The following is a 22,424-nucleotide window of genomic DNA, read 5'->3' on the forward strand; positions in this document are numbered from 1 at the left end:
TCTGGTTGCTGAGGGCCTGATGGCTGACAGAGAAGTGTAGATAGACATGTTTATTAGAACTTACATGCAGGGTAAGAGTGAATCCAGCTAGGCATGATGGTGCATGTTTGTAATCCCAGAACTCGGAAGCCTAAGGCAGGAGGACATCAAGTCTGAGGCCAGCTGGGGCAATCTAGTGAGAGCCTGTCTTATAAAATCAGTGCAGTCAATCAGTCAATCAATCAATCAATCAATCAATCAAAGAACCCAGTTTGGGTGCTTGCTGCCTAGGTAGCAGGGCCTTCACTGAGTCCTGAGCCAGGTACCAGCCATACAGCAGCAAAGAAGAGACATGGGAGGCTACACACACGCATGCACATGTGTGTGCACACTTGCACACACACACATGCAGTTAGCTGCAGAATGACAGCTGTGCACAGCGACAGTTGCAGGGATACTAGAGGGAACTACAAGAGGGATAAGCAGAAGACTCAGCTGAGACTAGAGATGAGGAGCTATGTAGGAGCCTCAGCGAGAAAGTGACGGTAGAGCACAGATTGCGCATGAACGGAAGCTGGAGGCAGTGCGTGCGCATGTGCAGAACATGCAAGTTCGCCTACGCGCGTGGAATTATGGGGTTGTCCATCTGGAGGAGCCACTCCCAGCAGGGGAAGCAACACACAACATGCCAAGGGTGGGGGTCCTGATGGTGCACAGCCCGACCTGAAGGACTTCGGCCTTTCTCCTGGAACCACAGAGAAGCCAGGAGAAGGTAAAGTACATCTGAGGTGGAAGGAAGTAGCCGGCGGCAAGTGACAGGATGGCATGGTGCCAGAGAACAGACATGGCGCTGGGAGTAGAGTGGAGTAATGGCTACAGAATTGCTTACTGCTCTGTGCCTCTGTCACCTGGATTATTAAGAAGGGTAAACGTGGCCATTGGGCTCAAAGCCAGTGCTCAAAGTCTGCCACCTCCCTCCCTAAGGGGCACCAGATGGGCCCCAACACAGCCCTCGTGCCTAATGGCAAGTCCTAGTCAGTACAAGGAGCCACTAGATGATCTGTCTCCAGGGGTCCCTTCAGGATCAGGACCTCAAACCAAGTAAAGAGGATGCTGGGGCTTCTTCAGAGAAAAAATCTCAACGAGTGCTTTCTTTTCCTTAGTAATTCTCTTCGATCTCACCTCCCAAGCTCTGAAGTGGGGGAGTCAAGCCTTTGTGTAGCAAGGCCCTTAGAGTGTCAGAGGGCTCTAGAAAGTACTTGGGGCTCATGGAAGCCACTGCTTTCCAAATGAAGGTGGGTTTGTGGGCGATGGGGTGGCTTTTTTCCGTAGAAAAGAAGACTTGGAAGATAAATGAAAATTTCAGTGAGCTCAGACAACGAGCCCAAGTAGGTTTTCACAATCTTTAGCACAAACAGTTTGACCACAACCTGCAGAGAGATCCTCAGCCTCTATGAGTCAAAGGGCCCCATGGTGAAATGAGACCCTCGCAAAGCTCAACCATGACATTTCTTTTCTTTTCTTTTCTTTTTTTTTTTTTTTTTTTTTGCGGAACCAGGGATTGAACTCAGGCCCTTGTGCTTGCCAGGGAAGCGTTTATCCCACTGAGCCATCTCCCCAGCCCCTAACCATGACATTTCTGGTTCTTCCCCCAGCGCATCCTCTCGTGGGTGGCAGGTACCCATCAGACCTTAGTTCCTGGGGCTGATGAAAGACCTTGAGGGTGACCTCAGACTCTGTAAGTCCCATGGCTTACAAGGTGCGGGCTGTCTGCAGGAATATTAAATGTCTGCCTGGGAGACTCAGGTAATGCCACTGTGGCCTGGCCAGCTTTGCCCTGTTGACTCTTGACTCATGCACTGACTGAATCCTCATCAGCAGTTGTAATAGAAACACCAGTGTAACACCTGTCCCTTGGACCTGGACACCTGGGCAGAGGATGCTGATCTCAGTAGTGAGTGTCCTTATAAGAAAGCCTAGAGGGGCTGGGGAGATGGCTCAGTGGAATAAGCGCTTCCCTGGCAAGTGCAAGGGCCAGAGTTCCATCCCCGGTTCCACCAAAAAAAAAAAAAAAAAAAAAAAAAAAAAAAAAGCCTAGAGGAAGATGATCTCATCTCATTCAGCTCAAGCTGCCCACACTTCTAGGTTTATTGTTACACTTTTTTTTTTTTTTTTTTCAGAATCAGGGATTGATGGGGCCAGGGAGATGGCTCAGTGGAATAAGCGCTTCCCTGGCAAGCGCAAGGGTCTGAGTTCAATCCCCGGTTCCACCAAAAAAATAAATAAAAACTCAGAATCAGGGATTGAACTCAGGTCCTTGCGCTTGCCAGGGAAGCGCTTATTCCACTGAGCCATCTCCCTGGCCCTGTTACATGTTTAGAAAGCTACTCAAATTAGTTAAAGTCTACAGCCAGGAGTGACGGCACACGTGTGTAATCCTAGCACTTGAGGAAGCTGAGATAGGAGAGTTGCGAGTTTGAGGCTAGCATCAGCAACTTAGCCTTAGCAACTTAGGAAGACAATCTCAGAACAAATTTTAAAAGAGGACTGGGATGTAGCCCAGCATAAAAGCCCTACATTGAATCTCCAGTACTTCAAAATCAAACCAAACCAAACTGAAACAAAACAAAACACTGTCAAATGAAGAAAGGACATGTGTAAATTTTTAGAGGGCTCAAGCCACTCAGAAGACTGCTTTCAGGTGTGACTAGAGCCAAAAACTCATGTGATCTCTCCCCCCCCCCCCCCAGCTTTTTTGCTTGAGTCAATCTCATTCTTTTGCAACTGTGCAGCTCCTCCTGTTGGATGGGGAGGATTAGACATGGCCCCAGGCCTCTCCAGCCTGCAGTCATTCAGCAGTAACACTAAAGGTGGGACAGAGCTCCTCCCTCCCAGTACAGGAGCAGCCCAAGGAGAGGCTCTGATTGCCCAGTCTTGGTCACATCCATCCTCTGGGGCTGATCACTGTGACCAAGGCCATGCCTGGGTTGCAGGCCTCGTGCCATGGCAGGGGCAAGACGGGTGCTGTGATGAGTTCCACCAGAATCACGTGGACTAGGGGACTCATGTGGACCACAGGACAGGCAGCTTGAGGTGACACGTAAGATGAGTTTTGAAAGAGATGCCGGACAAGTCCAGAAAAGGGACCCTCCAGGACAGAGCAGCAGGGGCAAAGCCCAAGGGTGAGAGAAGAGAGCTGCTCACACATAGGACCACGTGTGGCTGGCCTGGGAGGAGCCAACGCAAAGCAGGAAAGGCCACAGACTAAAGGCTGGCTCCATGAGGAAGCCATGGCAGGACTTGAAGCAAGGTAATGACAGTGCTCTGTCTTTGAGAACAGTGACGATCTGGGAAGTAGATGGGAACTAGAGATAAAGAGCCCAGGCACGCTGCTCTAATCTGGATGAGAGACTTCACAGTCCAATCTTGTGGGCAGTGGCAGTAGGGATGGATGGGGGGGGGGGGAACAGGAGCAATGGGGGCAGAATCAGCTTCCGGGACAGAACCTCAGCGCAAGGAGCATGCGCTCGGCACACACAAGGCCACTTCCTCCCAGAGCTCACCGTGACTCAGTCAGGGCTGGAGAGGTTTGCAGACAAGGGGAGGAGAGTCTGATACAGAGGATGAAGAGAAATGTGATGGAAGAAGGTGAGGATAAGGGAGAAGAGGAAGCAAAAACGGCTGTAAGAGGTGAGCCTTTGGGGGCAGTGGTTTCATTGGCTGAAAGCTTGGGAGTCAAGAGCAAAGTGTTTAAGAGCAGAATGGCCTTTGTGATGAGTGTCCCATGTAAGATGGGCTGAGAACTGCTGCTAGAAGCTTCCTATTGTCCCCACCAATCACAACGGGCCCTTATGGATGGGACGTATCCATATAGAAGAATACAAAAGAAAACTACCCATAGCTGCATTGACCAGGAGCCTCCATGGTTCATCCGCCTGAATTCTGACTGTAAAACACAAGCACCACACATCCTCAAGATGTACCTGCTTCTCACTGCAGCGCCAAGCCACCAGCCTCCGGGCAGCCCGGGCAGAGAACGGGACACAACCTGGGACTTCTGCAGGAAGGCGTGGTTCCCACCAGGCTTTTCTGGGTTTATGTACTTATCAAGCCCAACACTGCCAGCTGCTTCCTGCGCTGTTTATTAATAGCTTTCTCCAACACCAGCTCTTCAGGGGCAGCTCTCGAAGCCAGTCCCAGGGCACCAGCTGGCATCACCGTTGGTCTCTGGGTGTGTGCCAGACGTCTGAGACAGCGCCAAGGGACGTGAGTGCTGTCTTTCCCAGCTCCTCCCGTGGCTTGTAAACCCCACCAAGGCTCTCCCCCGAGCACTCTGCAGGGGTTCTGGGCTCAGCTTCAGTGGGAGCAGAGGACACAAAAGATGGACTCCGAGAATCAGGGCGTGCTTGTACACCCTTCGGGAGACTGATGCCCAGGGAGCGGGAAAACCCTACACCAAGTGGCTGGCAAGCTAGAGGCAGAGCTGGGCCCAGAATCCTGTTGTGCTGGGGCCTCCTGGGACCAGGAATCTTTCCACCTCTGTGCTCTCCACTGCATCATGGAGTAATCTTGTTATTGTAATGAAGAAGGGAGGCCCCCCACCGCTTTTTGTTTTTTTAATGTGGTGCTAGAGATTGGATCCAGGGCCTTTGTAGCAAGCTATATCCCCAGCCCCCCCCCCCTTTTTAATATTTTTAAAAATTTTGAGATAGTATCTCATTAAGTCATTAAGTTGTCCAGGCGAGGATGGAGCTTTTCATTGCTGGGATCATAATTATGCCCCATCATCCAGGCTTTTGACTTAACCTTCCTTGAACAGCATAGGCTGCCCAGGTAGCTGGGCTGCTCATTCCCAGCTACATTCTGCATTTAAGGGCAGGACTTCTTCTGTTAGTGGGAAAGGTGGCCCCTACTGTAACACATGGCAGCTAATCCAGATGTTCCCCCTGCAACACGTGGCTAGGTAGTCAGGGCAAAGGACAAGACTGGGGTAGGCAGCCAGGACAACTTCTTTTTTTTTTTTTTTTTTTAATTTATTTATTTATCCATCTATCCATTTATGTGTGTGTGGCTAGCTCAGCCCACCAGGGGGCGCGGCTGGCTGGCATGTGGTGCTGGGGGATCGAACCGTGGTCCCTGTGCTTCAGGCAAGCTTGTTCCAAGTAGGTGCTTTAGACCACTGAGCCATCTCACCAGCCCCAGGACAACTTCTTGCCCTCCCAAGCCCTCTGCCACTGGGGACTGGGTGTCTGCAATCACCCCAGACACCACAGCCACAGCCGCGGTCCCCGTAGTGCCCATAGCGACACAAAGCTGCCAGCTGCTGTCCTGGAGACCAGAGACCACAGGTGTAGGAAGTCTGGCCGGAGGGACCACCTGCGCTGGGCCAGGGGCCGGCGGGTGCACCTTGAAGGGCTGTGACTCAGGCGAGGTGCGAGCTGGGAGGTTAGGGCAGCAGCCCCGGAGGAGCTCCCAAAGGCCTGTTGGCTCCCGGGTGGGGGTGGCCGCCCAGGAAGCCCAGGGAGGGTGGTGCAAGGGGCTGGGCAGGGCGGGCCAAGCCCCGCCTTCCAGGCCTCCCCTCCTGGTCAGCGCCGGCGCCCAGCTAGTTGTTGGTTTCAGGTTGTCAGGCAGCAGGAGCAGCAGCAGCAAAGAGACAGCAGTGACCCAAGACACCGCGGTGGAGGTGGGCTGGGCTATGCCTGAGCCCCTCCGCCCCGCTGCAAGCATGAAAGACTGTGGGGACTCCAAGGACCAGCAACTCACGGTGAGTCTCCGTGGAGAGCACCCCTTCCACGACCCCAGGAACCCAAAGACCTCAGTCAGCCTCCATCAGTGTCCACTAAAGGGACAAGCAAGGGACAGGGGCTAAGACAGCCCAGAGCTCCTTTGCCCAAGTCCTAGGCAACAGGTATCTGTCAAGTCTATGGCCTTTTTAGTCTAGACAGCCAGCCTGTCTTCAGCCCCACACCCCAGAGCACCCCACCCCACAGTCTGAAGAGTATCTGCTTGGAGCCTGCTGTCTGATCTTGGGAGATCTGACCCACTCCCTGAGAAGGTGAACCTGAGGGGACCCAGCCTGGCCCATCCAGAGTCTGGAAAGAGCCCCTGGCACCAGGCCAGCCAGGATGGGCTAGGAAGTCAGTGGCTGATGGGCTGCCATGCGGCTGCTGTCCAAGTCAGGACTCAGTACCTCAGAGAAGTGCAGGAAGTCACCTCGCAACCCCTAGAGCCCTGGGACCTGGAACAGAGGAAGAAGTGGAAGGAGGGGAAGGGACAGGTAGAGCCTGAAGGTAGAGATTCCTGGTCACTGGTGGCGCTATGCTGGAACAATGATGGGGAGACCCAGTGACCCCAAGGCCTCTGTTAGGCCCGGGTAGGTGGGTGGGGGGTCTTTCTCTCCCCACCTTTACTTCTGAGACCTGGAAATGGGCCTCTTGTAGTTGCTAGTGGCGGCACCATGACTAGGGCATCATGATGCTCCATACCCCACCTCTGTAAGGTGCCCTTGCTTCTCCAGAGGGCAGCCTTGGACTCCTGGAATACGCTCTCTGGCAGTGGGAGTAGGCTGCTTCAAAAACATTTTGCTAAGGCATGGTGGTACATATTTGCAATCCCAGCTACTTGGGATGTTGAGACAGGAAGATCACGAGTTGGAAGCCTGTTTGGGCAACCTGGCAAGACCCTATCTCAAAATAAGAACTAAAGAAGGCTGGGATTTGGCTCAGTGGTAGAGTGTGCTTGGGTTCAAGCCCTAGTGCTGTTGAAAAGAAAAAGGGAAAAATGATTTACTCCAAATAAAGTATGCACATGCTCGGCTTGATGCCTGGCCAATCCGGGAGGCCTGCCTTCTTGCATGAGGTTCAGACAAAGCTGACTTGCCGGACACAGAATGCAGGTGCCTTTGAAAGTGATGAGCACCCCCCTTAGCACCACCCATAGGCCCAGCAGGTGCGTCTTTATGATCAGCCTAAGAAATTCTCTGCCCCCTTATGCTAGTCAGGGGGAGCCCTAGCTCAGCGGGGAAGACCCACTGTCTCACTAAGGAACAGACAGGAGGCGGCTTCAGGTGACACTGTCCCGGGGCAGGCATGTGGTCACAGGCTGCTAGAGTGATTCAGGGAAGATAGCTGCGCTTCTGTGCACACCGCCAGGCCCCCATGCCCCAGCCCCCGGCTCTGTGCAGTCTTCACCTGGCGCATATCCTTCACAAAGGCACTCATGGGCTGCTCAGGTGCCCCCAGCTTCAAGGTCAAGCCTGGTGTTTAAGGTGTTTAATTTGCTTGTGTGAGGCAGACAGTTCTCTCCCCTGTGGCTGTCCCTGAGGCACGGGCTCCTGGGGAGACTCACAGACTCAGGCAGAGTCCGACACCCTGGGGACCTGCTGACTGACTTGTGCCCTCAGCAGTGACAGTGACTCCTTAAGGCCAAGGAGCCTGGCGTAGCTGGACGCTTTGTGGGGTCACAAGCTTGAGACTGTCTCATTCTCACTGAGCTTGCATGGCCCTCTCCTCCTCACTCCAGAGCTCTGGTCTTCCCTCCCAGGTGGCACTCAGGGTCCGGCCCATCAGTGTGGCAGAGCTGGAGGAAGGAGCCACCCTCATTGCCCACAAGGTGGACGAGCAGGTATGTGAGACTACTGCTCGGATCACTCCGGCACCTGGGGGCAGGTAGGGCCGACACAGCCCCATCTTCCCCTCCTCCCTGCACTCTTGACGGCCAACATCAAAGAAGCCAGGGACCCTTCTTCCTAGCTTGGTCCAAGGAAAGCTGAGGGCTTCCTGGGTAGTTCCCAGTCACTTTTCTCCCATGGTTTTCCCATCTTATATGTCTGCTGCCCAAAGAACACATATTCGTATGGTTAGAGCTAGAGTTCATTTCCTCGTGTGCATGTTTGGTGAAGCCCTTGGCCCTTGGTTCTCTCAGCCCTTGGGTCGCTATGATTAAAGGACAAAACAACAGATATTTATCAAGTACCCATGACATGTTGGGGACCACAGGAAAGGCTAAGAAGTCTCAGTGAACAGGAAAAATAAAAACAATGCCTCCACTACCTGTAGTCCAGCAAGAGAAGATGTGGCATACTTAAGAACTGAATAAAAGAGCTTATGATGAAGGAGGGCTGCAAAGAAAAAGAAGCACCAGGAGGACCAGGGGGACTTGACCTAGTCCTGGAGGTTGGGGAGGGATCCTCCAGGAGTTGGTGCTTGAGCTGAACTAAGGGGGAAAGTGAAGGTGACTAGGAGCATGTGCAAGGAGAGAGATTCGAGCAGAGAGGCCTGTGTGTGCAAAGGACCTGGGGCGAGAAGGACAGTGAGGCAGTTGGGTGACTGAGAGAAGGCCAGTGTGGCTCCAGCCAGGGGCAAGAGGTGTGGGATGAGCTAAAGGCCTGGGTGAGGGGTGAGGGTCGAACGGCACACTCTGTAGGCACAGCCAGGGGTAGGCAGTGGAGGACACTTACAGGGGCAGCAGGGATGGATCGGTGCCCAGGTGAGATCATCCTGGTGGGAGAGTGAGAGTGATGTGACAGCCTGGGTGACAGCCCCTGGCCACTGCTCTGTGGCTGCTGGGGCTGGCTTCTCCCAAATGCTGGGGCTCCTGGGCGGTAGGATGGGCTCTCAGGACAGAGAAATCAGAAGGGCGCCGTGTGGTTGGACAAAGGCACCTAAACCCCAGCGCGGAGTGGCCTCTGCATTGTCCAGTCATGCAGCCTTGGAGGAGAGTTTCTTGTTGCCCAGCTACTTCATGTGGCAGCGGGGACAGAGTCTTCATGTTTTCTTTAGAGGGTCTCTGAGGGCTGACCTCCAAGTGTGCTTCCCCAGGGCCTGGCCCAGAGGGCAAGCTGCAGAGCTGTCAGTGACCGACATCTGTTTGGGACTGAAATTCCCCAGGGATGTGGGGTGGGCTGGTGGGAGGCGCAGCCTTGCAGGGCTACCGGAGAAAAGTCTGCTTTATCCTCTAGGAAGGCTATCAGGTCCTCAGGTTGGGACAATGATCTCCCTTTCTCACTGCTCCTGGCTCCCAGCCGCCATGGGGGCTGATAGATAACTGACTGTTGGGAACACTACTCTCTTTCTGGGGCACAGCCCATTGTGTGCCCACATTCGGCAGACACAGGCTCCATTCTCTCCCCATGGGCAGAGGAGAGGCGAATGCGCCGCATCTGGCCCAGTTGTTGAGCTACTCCTCCAGCTGGGCATGAACTGAGCCACGCCATCAGGGCTGGCCCTGTGGCGGTGGAGAGGTGCAGAGCAGCCCCTTCTGAACTGAGAGACTTGGAAGGCAAGCTGTCCCCCTGACAAATAGACCATGGCAACAGGAGGTTAAAGCATACCAATCCAAGACCCAGGATAGGCAATGTGGGGTTTTTTTTCCCTCCCATCCTGACCAACTCTCCCCAGTGACCCCACCTTCCCCTGCAGCCCTGGCCCTGAGGAATCCTCAAGCTCCAGGCCTGCCCCGCTGCGCTGAGGACCCAGTCTCCTTCCTCCTTAGACCTGAGGCCCAGCAGTTGGTGGGGTGAGTTTGTGAGCTTGCCTAGGACAGCATGGCTGTGGTGACCCTGTCCAGCCAGTATGTGATGGGCCAGCAGGGCCCTGCCTCCTCTGAGACACTGGCTTGGGCTCTCCGCCAGGGCCGGAGCTTCCCCAGTCAGCTTCCTCTTGCTTCCTGTGTCGCCTCGGTGATGAAAGGTCCCTTTCCTCTGTTGGTGTCCTAGGTCCAAGGGTGGGAAGCCCTGAGCAGTGCAGCCTGGAATGCACTACCAAGGCTTGGCCCCTTCGTGGGCAGCAGAAAGTGAGCACTACCACAGCCCTCTTATCCACAAGTTTTGAGAAGAGGGACTCAGTCCCCCCCTGGCTTGAACCAGTGAGAGGGGTTCTATAAAGCCATTATAGAACCCCTATGAGGAATTAGGATGAGGAATTATTCTCCCAGGGGCATCTGGAATTGGGCCAAGGTGGGTGGGTACTCCTGTCACAAAGTGTCCTCCAGACAAGAGGCCAGTGTGCCTTGATTCTGGGAAAGCTGGAGTTCAGGCTTGGATTCGTGAGAGGACTGGTCAGGTGTCTCGTGGGCTTGGGGTCCCAGGGCCCCAGTTTAGTTTAGGCCGTAACAGGATGCCTTAGTTAGATGGTAGTTCTGTAAGTGTTCATGGCTGTGCAGCTCTCGACACTGTACCTGAGCACGGCAGAGCATGCGTTAATCTTTAGTGGTGAAATACAGGATGGTTTCAGAATTAGGTAAAACCCAGCCTCATTCTGCCTTCATCTCAGCTCTTGGAACGGTCCCCATGTAGCCATCTCCAGAGGGCATGCTCCTGGAAGACCACTGGGAACTCCCGGCTTAGCAGCATTTGGGTGGGACGGAACCTGGAAGCCAGACCTCTGGGGAGGGAGGAAAAGGCTCCTGGGGGTGGGGCATGCCAGGCTGGGGAAGAAGCTTCAAAACAAAGCCTAGGGCTGGGGAGATGGCTCAGTGGAATAAGCGCTTCCCTGGTAAGCGCAGGGGCCCGAGTTCAATCCCCATTTCCGCAAACAAAACAAAACAAACAAAAACAAAAACAAAAAACAATGCCTAGACTTGCCCACAAAGCCAGGCCTGCTGACCCTCCTCCTGGATTTCCAGGTAGTGTTTGTCTACAGGATTTAAGTCAACCAACAATGCGTATAATCCCATAATTAGCATTTATCTGCTCACAGCCCAACTGTCAGCCCCTGCTCCTGGGGTCCTGTGGAGTCAGACAGGGGCCTTTCAGGAGGGCTGGTGGGGGCCCAGGCCTGCAGGTCAGGGGTGAGCACAGGAGGGACAAGAGGGGCCCAGGCAGGTGTGATGTAGGTCGCAGAAAGAGAGCAGAGGGAGAGAGCTGCGGCTCCCAGCAGGACACAGCCTCGGCAGCCTCAGGCTGGGAGCCCGACGCCCCACCTTGCCTGGTCCTGGAGCGAGCTGCAGAGCCTGCCCCGTCTCTGTTTCCTCATCAGAAGATGGGAGACTTAAGCTCCTGCTCCACACATGCCGAGAACTGTGGAGAGCAGTAAGGGAGAAGACGTAGGGGAACTGTGTCCCACACGGATGTGCAGCTGTGTGAATGATAAATAAAGGATCGGGTGACAGAGGCGAGCGCCACAGACAGGGTGGCCGTGGGGTAGCTAGCTGCTCTAGCCCACGGGCTTGCCTGCGGGGAGCAGGGTGGGGCTGACCGCACCCCGTTGGTCTGGGGCTCTATCTGTGGACTTGTTGCCGTAGAGCAAATGGTAGAAAATGACAAGGAGGACCGAGGTGTGGAGGTTTATGCCTGATAATCCCAGCACTTAGGAGGGAAACCGAGGCAAGAGGATTGTCACAAGGCCAAGGCCAGACTGGGCTATATACCAAGACCTTGTCTCCAAGACAGAAAGAAGAAAATGACCAGGGGAGGGTGCAAGGAACCTTCACCCTGCCCTCTCAGCCATTCCTCCATCCCTTCCCAGATGCAGGAAAACCTTTCCATCTGTCTCTGACCCATTCTGGACATTTAATGTAATTAGCTCTTACAGTATGGGTCTTTTATGTCATGTCTTTGAGCTTTACTCACGTTATAGCTTGTGTCAGAACTTTTCTTTTCTAAAATTTATTTTTTAAGGCTGAGGAGATAGCTCAGCAGTCTAAGTGCCTCAGTGCCTGCCTGGCAAGCACAAGGACTCGGGTTTGACTGCTGGTATTGCATGTCATGCTGGCCCTGGAACCCAAGGCGCATTGTGCCAGCCACCGAAACGGTGTAGTGCTGCATGCCTGTAATCCCAGCACTGGGGAGGCTGAGACAGGAGAATCACTTCGAGCTGCATAGTGAGATCCTGTAACAATCCTGCACATGTTTGGAGTACATAATAAGCACATCCATCGTGAGGAGCACGTGCACATACGTAACACAACAACTTTCTCTGTTATCCCTCCCCCCTCCCCCTCTCCTCGGTCCAGCTCTTCATCTCCTGCCTGCTTGTAAAAGCACTATTTTCACTTTTTCCTTCCATTTTTCCATCGCTCTTTCTCCCCTACATCCACCATCCTCTACCTCTTGCCACTTCTGCTCATTTCACTTGCCCAGTTTTGATTGGGTCTTTTATTTGGGATGGGGTCTATTTTTTAAATTTTATTTTATGTATTCCAGATGTTAGTCCTCCGTCCGAGGGATGGCTAGCAAGGGCTTTTCCCATCCTGTAGGTTGTCTCTCCACCCTGAGGAATTTTTCTTTGTTGTGCAGAAACCTTTTAGTTTGATACGATGCCATTTGTTGATCCTCAGTATGATTTCCTTTGCAACTGGAGTCCCTGCCTAGGTCTATGTCTTCATTTTTTTTTTCTTTTTTTTAGTATATTTGGTACAAGGTCTTGCTATGCAGCTCAGAGCCATAGTGATCTTCCTGTTTCAGCCTCCCCCAGAGCTGGGATTACAGGCGTGCCTATGTCTTCAAGCACTGTGCATTGTGCCTATTTTGTCTTCCAGTAGATGGTTCATGCTTTGACGTTTAGATCTTTGATCCATTTTTATTTTAGTACATGGTGAGAAGTATGCGTTTAGGTCAGTCTTGTTCGTGTGGATAGCCAACATTCCCAGCACTACTCATTAAAGAGAACATCTTTCCTACAGTGTATGTTCTTTGGTCCCTTTGTCAAAGATCAAGCAGCCGGCGGTGCCTGTGGTTATTTTCTTTTATTCTAAACAGAATTGATTAATGTGTATATTTTTGTGCCTTTAACATACTGTTTTTATCATTGTAGCTTTGTATTATAATCTCAGGCCTGGGAGGGACACCTATTGCTTTGCCTTTATTTCCCAGGATTGTTTTGCTGTTCTGAATCTCTTCTGGTTCGGTATGAATTTTAAGATAGTTTTATTTAGATCTGTGAGGAATGCTCTTGGTATTTTGATTGGGGTTGTGTTAAATCTCGTGTCAGTTTTGGAAGTATAGCCATTTTAATTATGTTGGTTTTGCCTGTCTAGAAACAGGAGACAGCTTTCCATTTTTCTTTTTCCTAAGTCATTTTATTTTATTTTGTTATTTTCTGAGACAGGATCTCTCTAGGTAGTCTGGGCTGGCCTTGAACTCACTCTGTAGTCCAGGCTGGCCTTGAGCTCACAGCAATCTTTCTGCCTCAGCATCCTGAGTGCTGGGATTATAGGCGTGCATCTCCATGCTTGGCTTTATCTTTAGATTTTTTTTTTTCTTTCTTTTTTTGGAGCTGGGGATTGAACTCAGGCCCTTGCGCTTGCCAGGCAAGCGCTTATTCTACTGAGCCATCTTCCCGGCCTTATCTTTAGATTTTCTGATGTCCTCTTTGTTCTCCTTTTTCAGAGTGATGTGATTGTCACCATAGAAGTCTTCTGCTTCCTCAGATTAATTCCTAGGTATTGATTTTTTCTTGATTCTATTATGAATGGAATTATTTTCATAGTTTCTTTTCCAGTGACTTCATCATGGATATACAGGGCTGCAACTGCTTCTACATTACGTATTTGGTTGTTGCAGGGTCTCACTATGCAGCTTGGACTCATGGGATCCTCCTGCTTTCAGCCTCCTCAGTGCTGGGATGACAGCCGTGCACCACTATGCCTGGACTCTGGCTGGCTCCGCCTGCCCTGGATGCGGGGCCGGTGTGGCATGTGGTGCTGGGGATTGAACCGTGGTCCCTGCACTTGCCTAAGTAGGCACTTTAGTCCACTGAGCTATCTCGCTGGCCCCATAACTGATTTTTGTGTGTTGACTTTGTATTCTGCTACACGGCTGATTTTGGTTATTTATTCTTTTTTTTTTTTTTTTTTTTTTTGTGGTACTGGGGATTGAACTCAGAACCTTGCGCCTGCCAGGTGAGCGCTTACTCTACTGAGCTATCTCCCCAGCCCTTGGTTATTTATTCTAAGAGTCTTTCAGGGTATCTGGGGCTCGCATATGTAGATGATCCTGTCATCTGCGAAGAATGATACTTTGGCTTCATTGTTTCTTATCTGCAACCCTTTTATTTTTTTCTGTTGCCTGATTGTTCCGGCTAATGTTTTGAGAACCGTGTTGAACAAGAGTGATGTTATCGCTTATCTTTTCATGGCTGAGTAACTCTCCATGGTGTGGATGCGCCACACACAGTTTATCCATTCCTCCGCTGGTGGGCACTGGTGTTGTTTCCGCTCCGAGCTGTGGTGCACAGTGTGGACCACACCATGTGGTGCACAGCGTCAAGGACACAAGGAGCCTGTTACCTAACTGCTGGGTGGCTATAAGCAGAAGGTGCTGATTTATTAAAAATACAGATTTGTGGGTCTACAGTTCCAGAGAGACTGTGTTTCTGAAGCTGGACGGTACCCAGGAATCTGCATTTTACAGGCACTATTCCCTGGGGACTCTGATAAAGGCACCTGCAACCCACTCCAGAGACAAGCCCCAGAGCAGCGATGGCCAACCTAGGGCACATGTGAAGGCTCTCAAAGGTCTGCCATCACTGCCCTAGACTGTCTTCCAGGTCATCTTTCTTGTCATCCTGAGCCTAGGGCTCCTCAGAGTCCCATAGATCGTGGTTACCTGACAGGGACGTCAGTGAGGTGTGGCTCTGTCCTGAGGAGCCGGCTGGCCTTGGCCCTGTGCATGCAGCAGGCTCTATTCTGGGCTCCTCTCTCCAGCCCAAAGGCTGATGGAGCCCAGGATGCCTTGGGCTGCGCCTCCCCTCCTTGGGTTGTGGCTACCCTGCCTCCACGTGGCAGGGGACCCACCTTGGCGGGTAGATTAATTTTGCAAGGCAGCTCTAGTGAAGTACCACAGGCCTGGTGGCTTCAACACGGAAGTTTATAGTCTCATAGCTTGTGGCAGCGGGGAGGTCTGGTCCAGGGCCCTGTTCCTGACCTGCCGATGGCTGCCTTCCCCTTGTCTTCCCACATCGCCTTCCCTCCAGGCCTCCAGTGTCTGGCTTTCCCTCTCTGTACAGCGCTGGTCATGATGGAGTAAGGGCTGCCCCTGCTCTGATAGACCTCCTGCTCCTCCTCTTCCTTCTCCTCACTGATCAGCCTGGCATCAACTGTGCTTCCAAATAAGGCCACTGACTAACACGCTGGAGTTAGGGCTTCCACACTTGGGGTGAAGGGAAACAGCGCAGCCTCCACCAGGTAGACATTCACCCAGCCAGGTGGCGTTTGTCCCCACACTTGTTCTCTTGGAGAGGCAGGCGAGGGCAGGAGGGAGGGTGGGTGGGTGGCAGCCTGGGACAGGGACCAGATCCAAGGAGCCTGGGTTCTACCACCCAAATGTCTTTGAATCTAACCAAATCTATAGCTGGCAATGCAGCTTTTTGTTATTGATGTAGTCTGAGTCCTCATGGACTGTCCCCTTGTAATACTGAGGATGCTTAAGCCAGGCATGGCAGTGGACATTTATAATCCCAACACACTGGGACTCCAGGGCAGGAAGATCAGAAGTATGAGTCCAATCTGGGCAATTTAACAACTTGGCAAGATCTCAAAAAAAGTATAACAGCCCTGGGGATATAGCTTACTCCATATAGGTTCAGTATAGGTTCAAGTCCTAATACTGGAAACAAAACAAAACAAAACAAAACAAAACAAAACAAAACAAAACAAAAAAAACACATGCCAAGCCCTTTGTGTGGTGTTGTGCATACTCAAAACTCCCCATAAAAGGCAGCTTTATTTGGCAAACGTCCCTTGAGCACATGCTGTGTGCCAGCCAGGGTGACATTTAGAGGGAGGCCCAGAGGACACAGAGGAAGCTGCTAGCAGGACAGCTGTCGTGTGCTTGAGGGGCTCCCTGGGGGAAGGGTCGGATGCCCGTGTGAGTTCCAGGCCCCGGCTCTAGAGCTCCTGCGGGGAGGATGCAAGGTGAGACTCATTCTGCAACTCGGCACATCCGAGCTGAGGCCCTGCCCAGGCCTGCCTCTCTTCTGTGCGTTCCTTACTGCCTTCTCTAGAAGATTCTCCACCCTCACCTCTCTCAGCCCCCTCCTGTTTATTCCTTAAGACCCAGCGCTGGTGCCACCTCCTCCAGGAAGCCTTCCCACCTCCCCTGCTGTGGCTGGATTCGCTGCCTGCTGCACTCCCCTCATTATGAGGAGTGTCTGATACCCAGGAGTGTGTAGAGGCAGGACACCTGGCTTTGCTCTTCTTTCTCCTTGGCAACCCAGGCCCATTCTCCCTCCCAGCCCCCAGCTCAGCTCTGGTTCACCTGGTCAGGGACACAAGGGCCCCACTGTGTCCCAGAGTGGACAGGTATGGGGTGGTGTCCCGGAGGCTGGAGCAGGAGCTTGAGCTCAGGCAGATGGGACCCAGACAAAGCCCTCTTTCAGGGCGGATCATGGCTGCTGTGCTGACAAAGCACTAATGTAGGAGCTTTCGTGGGTCAGCGAACCAGATGCCCGGGGTGCCATGAACTTGGCAGTGCCCAGAGGTCATGTGACAGTCACCATTGAGGGGTGGCATTAGCACATGCATGCTGCTCACCCCCCCAGCACTGACAGCTCCTTGAGGGTCCTGCTGTGGGCGAGAGCTGGTATGGTCAGCCAGGCTCATGGTGCATCCCAGGGGAGCTATGCCAGAGAACTTGGAGCCAGTTTTTATCTTCAGGTGGGTCTGAAACTTGAGCAGAGCTCCTGCTGCTGGCTGCCTGGGACAGGGACCAGGTCCCAGGAGAAGCTTGGAGAGAGGGAGGGGGGAGAGAGGGAGGGAGGGAGAGAGAGATTCCTAAGGAGAACCTCTGAGCACTTACTTAGCAGGTGTTACACACATTGTCTCATGGGATATGCACAGCCCTGCGGGGACACAGTGGTGCTGGCCCATGTGACAGAGGAAGAGACCTAGGCTCTGGCATGTCACCATGCTTGTGCAAGACCACTCTACTACTGAGCAGCGGGCCTGGGATTCAGAGTCTGCCATCACTGTCCTCTTTGGGGCCTGTTCCCCTCCTCCTCCATCCCCTTAATTCAAGCTCTCCCGTGAGACTTTGAGTGTCTTCTGTCATTTCTGGGAGCACCGACTCCCCCACCCATCCCTAACTGGGACCCCCAGTGAAGATCCTGCTCCTTCTTCTGCATTTCCACATGGAGCCCAGAACAAAGCTTGGCACATTGAAGACCTAGGCGGACTGGGGTGGCCTCAGAGATTGTTCTAGAAAATGGGTCTGCAGGCTTTGAACCCAGGTGCCAGCTTTTGAGCCCCAGGTCCTTCCTGGCTAGTGTGACCTGCACTCTGGACCTGAAATTTCTCAGCTGTGCAGTGGGAAAAAATTTCCTCAGGCGTAAAGCCCTGCGTTGCTCTTCTTGAGGAGAGAGCTTTGCAGTGAGGGGTGGGACCTGGATCTTGGGCCTGCTGCGCTTGGGGCAGTCCCTCAGAGCTCCCTGCTCCCTCGGGACTGTGGCAGCCTTGCAAGGGCTGCACCCAAGGCCAAGCACCTAGATCTGACACCTGGAGAGTGGATGGGGGCAGGGATGAGCTCGGGGCTCAGGGGACCGCAGGTGACTATGGCCTCCCCTTGGGGACCTTTGCAGATGGTGGTTCTCATGGACCCAATGGAGGACCCTGATGACATTCTGCGGGCACACCGCTCCCGGGAGAAGTCCTACCTGTTTGATGTGGCCTTTGACTTCACTGCCACCCAGGTAGGGGAAGGCCTGGGCTTTAGACATGAAAGAGCCCCTTGGGATCCTTTGCCCACCTGGCAGGAGCACTCAGGGACTCTGCCACTGGCCGTCACAGTCCTTCCACCACGTTGCTCAAGGATCCAAGTTCCAGAGCTTTCCCCACCTAGGGAGGTCTTCATATGTTTGCACGGTGTCTACCCTTGTACGCCTGTGTGGTGGACACACCTGGCCTCCTGCCTGGACATGCTTGGAGTAGTACGTGTATGTGCATGCACACACACACACACACACACACACACACACACACACCTGCCAACGTGCAACACGAAACACTCCTTGGATGGCCCATATCCAACCTGGAGGCAGGAGCCTGAAGCCCATCTGGCATGGAGAGGGCAGGCAAAGGAGTCTTGGGGAAGCTAATACTCTCCTAGGGGCTCCCACCTCACCCATCTTTGGGATTCTCCCAGGAGCAGATGGGATGTGTCCCTAGAGCTGGGGGCAGGGAGCCAGCTGCAGAGGGAAGTGTCTCTGGTGTCCAGAGTGCTCATGCAGAGCCAGCATTGCCTGTGGGCATCCGTGCTCTGCCCTGTCTGTGTGCCAGGCCCACCACCTGTCTCCTGTTCCCTGCAGGAGATGGTGTACCGGGCTACCACCAAGGGCCTCATAGAAGGCGTCATCTCGGGCTATAATGCCACTGTCTTTGCTTATGGTCCTACAGGTGAGGCAGAAGCCCAGACCAAAACATCCCTGTCATTCCACCCTTAAAAACCATGTCCCCTTTCTGGTCCCAGCTGGGCAGAGATCAAGACTATGGCTGATCCAAACCCCATCCTCTCCAGTGTCATCATCTTCCTGCCCTTCACGACCACCTGGCCATCTGGGGACCCAGTCATGGGGACAGACCCAGGGTTGCCAGGAGCATCTGCCCAGCAAGACCTCACCCTGCTCCCCACTCTGTTCACCCATCATTCTGCTCTACCTCAGGCTGTGGAAAAACTTACACCATGCTGGGTACTGACCATGAGCCAGGAATCTACGTGCGGACCCTCAATGACCTCTTCCGTGCCATTGAGGAGACCAGCAGTGACATGGAATATGAGGTGTCCATGTCTTACCTGGAGGTGAGCCCCCACCCAGGCCTGGAGCTTGTTCCTGGGTGGTTGCTGAGGTGCCCATCATGACCATTCTCCCATGAGCATGCTGTTGGCCCCACTTTCCACAAAAGGAGGACCAGACAGGTCAGGCATGCATGACACACAGCAAGAGAGCAGGGACTCAGACCCAGGACCTGGTGGCTTTAGAGCTGAGCATGGCCTGGTGTCCCACACTCGGAGCACAGAGCTCCGCAGCCCTCCCAGCCAGCTCTCCTCCCACACTCCTGGGCCCGTTCCTGAAGCACACCTATCCGCACTGAGTGTGGAAGAGGCAGGAGACCCAGGCAGCAGGCTGGCTTCCCCATGGATCCTCTGGGAGCTGATCTTCTCCCAAGTGACTTCCCAGGAGGAGCAGTGAGGTGGGGTTGCCGGCCACTAGTGACAGCAGCATGTGTGAGAGCCACCTGGAAGAGGCCTAGGACTGCCTTGCAATGGGCGAGTCTTCTTGGCCCAGTCCAGCTTTTGCTCAGGTCCCCATATCTGTCCAGCACCCAGCCTGGGAAGCCCCACTGGGTTCTAGAGCCTTGGGTAGTGTCATCTGTGGAGTCTGGAGCCCAGAAAGCCTGGGCACCTGCTCCCCTCCTGCTGGGGGAGGAGAGTGGTGATGGGGTCTCTTCCTTGCCTGGACCTCCTGGCCTGGGTCTCCCTCCTGCACTCCCTCCCTGATTGGTCCCATCAGATCTACAATGAGATGATCCGGGACCTGCTGAACCCCACCCTGGGATACCTGGAGCTGAGAGAGGACTCCAAAGGAGCCATCCAGGTTGCTGGAATCACGGAGGTCTCAGCCATTAATGCCAACGAGGCGAGTCCTGTGTGGTCAGTCAGGGGCTGTGGAAAGGACATTCAGTGAGAGGGGACAGGGAGAAGGACAGAGGCCAGGAAGCCCCTGGTGCTCAGTGAGGGCTGGGACAGAGAGAATCTTAAGTGGTAGCAAGAGGGAATCTCACGCCTGTGCCGTGCCTCAACCTCACTGGCCATGGGGGCGTGCCCAGGCTGCACAGCTGCCCCCTGCCCACAGAGGCCACCTGCCGGGGAGCTGAGGCGCCCACCCAGGCCCCTCAGTCATGGAAGCCAGGCCACCCCAGCTGTCCTTTCCCAGCCTTTCAGGTGCATCCAGGAGCCCCCTCCCCTGGCCCAGGCTTCTCTTCTATGCAGGACGTCTCCACTGGTCCCCAAGACCTTGGTCCCTCCCTTCCTCCTTCCCTCCCTTCTAACCCCTAGGTTATGCAACTGCTAATGAAAGGGAACCAGCAGAGGACCCAGGAGCCCACGGCTGCCAACCAGACATCCTCACGCTCCCACGCTGTGCTGCAGGTGGCCGTGCGCCAGCGCAGCCGGATCAAGAGCATCGTGCAGGAGGTGCGGCAGGGCCGCCTATTCATGATCGACCTGGCTGGCTCTGAGCGCGCCTCCCAGGTGAGGCTGGCTCTGGGGGACAGAGGAAGGATTTCTGTCCCAGAGGAAAGCAGGACCAGGGAAAGTGCTCCCCCAGGGGAGGCTGGCTCTCCAGGGCTGGGGAGAGGCTGCTGTGTGGGGACAGCTCCCTGGAGGTTACGGGGATGGGGAGAACACCCAGGAGAGGCAGGGGGATGAGTGGGAGCCCAGGGTGAGGGCCAAGGGAGTGTCCCAGAGGCTCAGGAAGGTAAGGGCGGGCTGTGGTATCCTGGGAAGAGCCAAGGGTCTGCGTGGGGGCAGCAGGAGGGATGGGGCCAGGAAAACAACAACTGGGGCCAGCTGAGGGACTTGGTAGGAAGGAGAAAAGCCCCTGACTGAGGGATGTGGGCAGAGCCTGGAAAGGGCCCAGCCAGGCATATCGTTTCTCCAAGTGTCTTTGTTCTCCACCACAAATACCTGCTTGCCTGATTTGGTGGCCTTGGGAGGCCATACCACCCAGCAGCCACCGGCTCTGCGCTTTGCTGCAGGCGCGCTTGCTGCTCATAGTCACCAGGAGAGGAGGCCAAGTGATGTCTCTGTGCTAACGCAGGAGAAAAGCAGGCCGAAGGACCCCATGGGGCAGTGAGCTAGGTTTCCTGTTTGCACACGTAGAGCTGGGTTACAACAGGGTGAGGCTCAACCAACTCTTCCCTCCCCACAAGTGAAGCCTGGTGGTCTTCCTGAAGGGACGGGGAGCCGGGGAGGAGAGGTTGTGCGGCGCCAGAGCCAGCTGGTCCTAGCTTCTCCAGGAGGAGGAGAAGCTAGCCAACTCAGTTGGCTTCTGGCTGATGACAGATGCCCTGCTGCCGTGACGCCCCCTGCAGGCCAAGAGGAGAGGAGCGCTTTCTGTCTGCGTCTCTGTCTCTGTCTCTATCCCTTTGTCTGTTTCTGTCTTTCTGTCTCTTCCTGTTCATTGGTCTCTCTCTCCCACATGCGCGCACCCCCCCCCATATTCCCTCACACATACATCACGCATCTCTCCTTGCTCCCCGAAGCCTGTGGCTTTCTCTGGCTCTGGAGTCAAGTCTGGTGGTGGAGGCTGCTCATGGGAAGCCACTTGGTGGCCCACATCTTCTGGCAGCGCCTCCCCTGGGAGGCTGAGCAGCAATCACATGGCCCTGCTCAGAAGCCTGCAGTCCCCAACTCTTGTTAGAGACCCTATGGTCTTCCTAACCTTCTTAAGTTTTCCAGCCCCCTGACAGGAAAGCAGGACAAGGCTTTAGTTCACATCAGTGATACATTTGGGGGGCCCCAAGGGAGAAAGTGGAATTTATCGCCAGCATCCCTTGGGCATTTTGAGGGGGCTGAGGTGGAGCCCCATGCCCTGCCCCCAGAAGGTCACAGTCATGTCCTCTGCTGCCCCCAGACGCAGAACCGCGGGCAGCGCATGAAGGAAGGGGCCCACATCAACCGTTCCCTGCTGGCCCTGGGCAACTGTATCAATGCACTGAGTGACAAGGGCAGCAACAAGTATGTCAACTACCGGGACAGCAAGCTCACCCGGCTCCTCAAGGTACCACCCAGCTGGGCCCAGGCACCTGGCACTAAAGGTCAGCCTGCCAGGTTTATAATACAGAGGCAAGGGCCAGGGAGATGGCTCAGTAGAATAAGCGCTTGCCTGGCAAGTGCAAGGGTCTGAGTTCAAATCCCTGGTTCCACAAACAAACAAAACAACAACAATAACAACAAAAAATAATTATCAATCAAGATACACTGGCCATGCTGGATTACAATAACTTTTTTCTCTTCTGTTTTCCCCTCTTGTTCTTCTTTTATATTGCACATTATTTATATATTTGGTTTTTCATATAAGAGAAATCTTGTGATATCTGAGTTTGTGTGTCTGCTTTACTTCGCTTAACATTATGACCTCAGAATGTACCCACTTTCCTACAAGCGACTCAGATGTATCCCTTATGGTACAGTAGTACTCCACTGCGTGAAAAATACAACAGTTGCTTCAGCCATTTGTCTGTTGACGGACAGAGAGGCTGCCTCCAAGATTTCACTGTTGTAAATCGTGCAGCTCTAGACACAAGTATACATGTACCCCTGTAATGTGGTGCTTGTAGGAAGATATCTAGAAGGGCAAGAATAGCTGGGTCAGATGCAACTCTTCATTTGAGTTTTCTGAGGAAATTCTGCACTGATTTCCACAGTGGTTGTACCAGTTTATACTCCCACCGAAAAGGAGAAGGGTTCCTTTTCCCCCAGAGCCTCCTCAGCATTTTTAGTTTTTTAATTA

At 53.7% G+C, this 22,424-nt stretch overlaps 1 protein-coding gene across 1 annotated transcript in view; it reads left to right on the top strand.

Moving 5' to 3' along the window:
* The first annotated feature begins 5,668 nt into the window (after window positions 1–5,668).
* Kif19 (kinesin family member 19) overlaps window positions 5,669–22,424 on the top strand; it is a 35,549-nt gene continuing 18,793 nt past the window's right edge. Inside the window, exons 1-8 of the mRNA XM_023714009.1 lie at window positions 5,669–5,743; window positions 7,522–7,602; window positions 17,493–17,603; window positions 18,219–18,306; window positions 18,573–18,709; window positions 19,422–19,547; window positions 19,967–20,161; window positions 21,546–21,692. Of these exons, the coding sequence (XP_023569777.1) occupies window positions 5,675–5,743; window positions 7,522–7,602; window positions 17,493–17,603; window positions 18,219–18,306; window positions 18,573–18,709; window positions 19,422–19,547; window positions 19,967–20,161; window positions 21,546–21,692 (954 nt within the window). The 5' untranslated portion in view covers window positions 5,669–5,674. The remainder of the gene's footprint in view (window positions 5,744–7,521; window positions 7,603–17,492; window positions 17,604–18,218; window positions 18,307–18,572; window positions 18,710–19,421; window positions 19,548–19,966; window positions 20,162–21,545; window positions 21,693–22,424) is intronic.

The sequence above is a fragment of the Octodon degus genome, unplaced genomic scaffold (assembly GCF_000260255.1).
Source record: "Octodon degus isolate 3935 unplaced genomic scaffold, OctDeg1.0 scaffold00033, whole genome shotgun sequence".
In the NCBI taxonomy this organism is placed as follows: Eukaryota; Metazoa; Chordata; class Mammalia; order Rodentia; family Octodontidae; genus Octodon; species Octodon degus.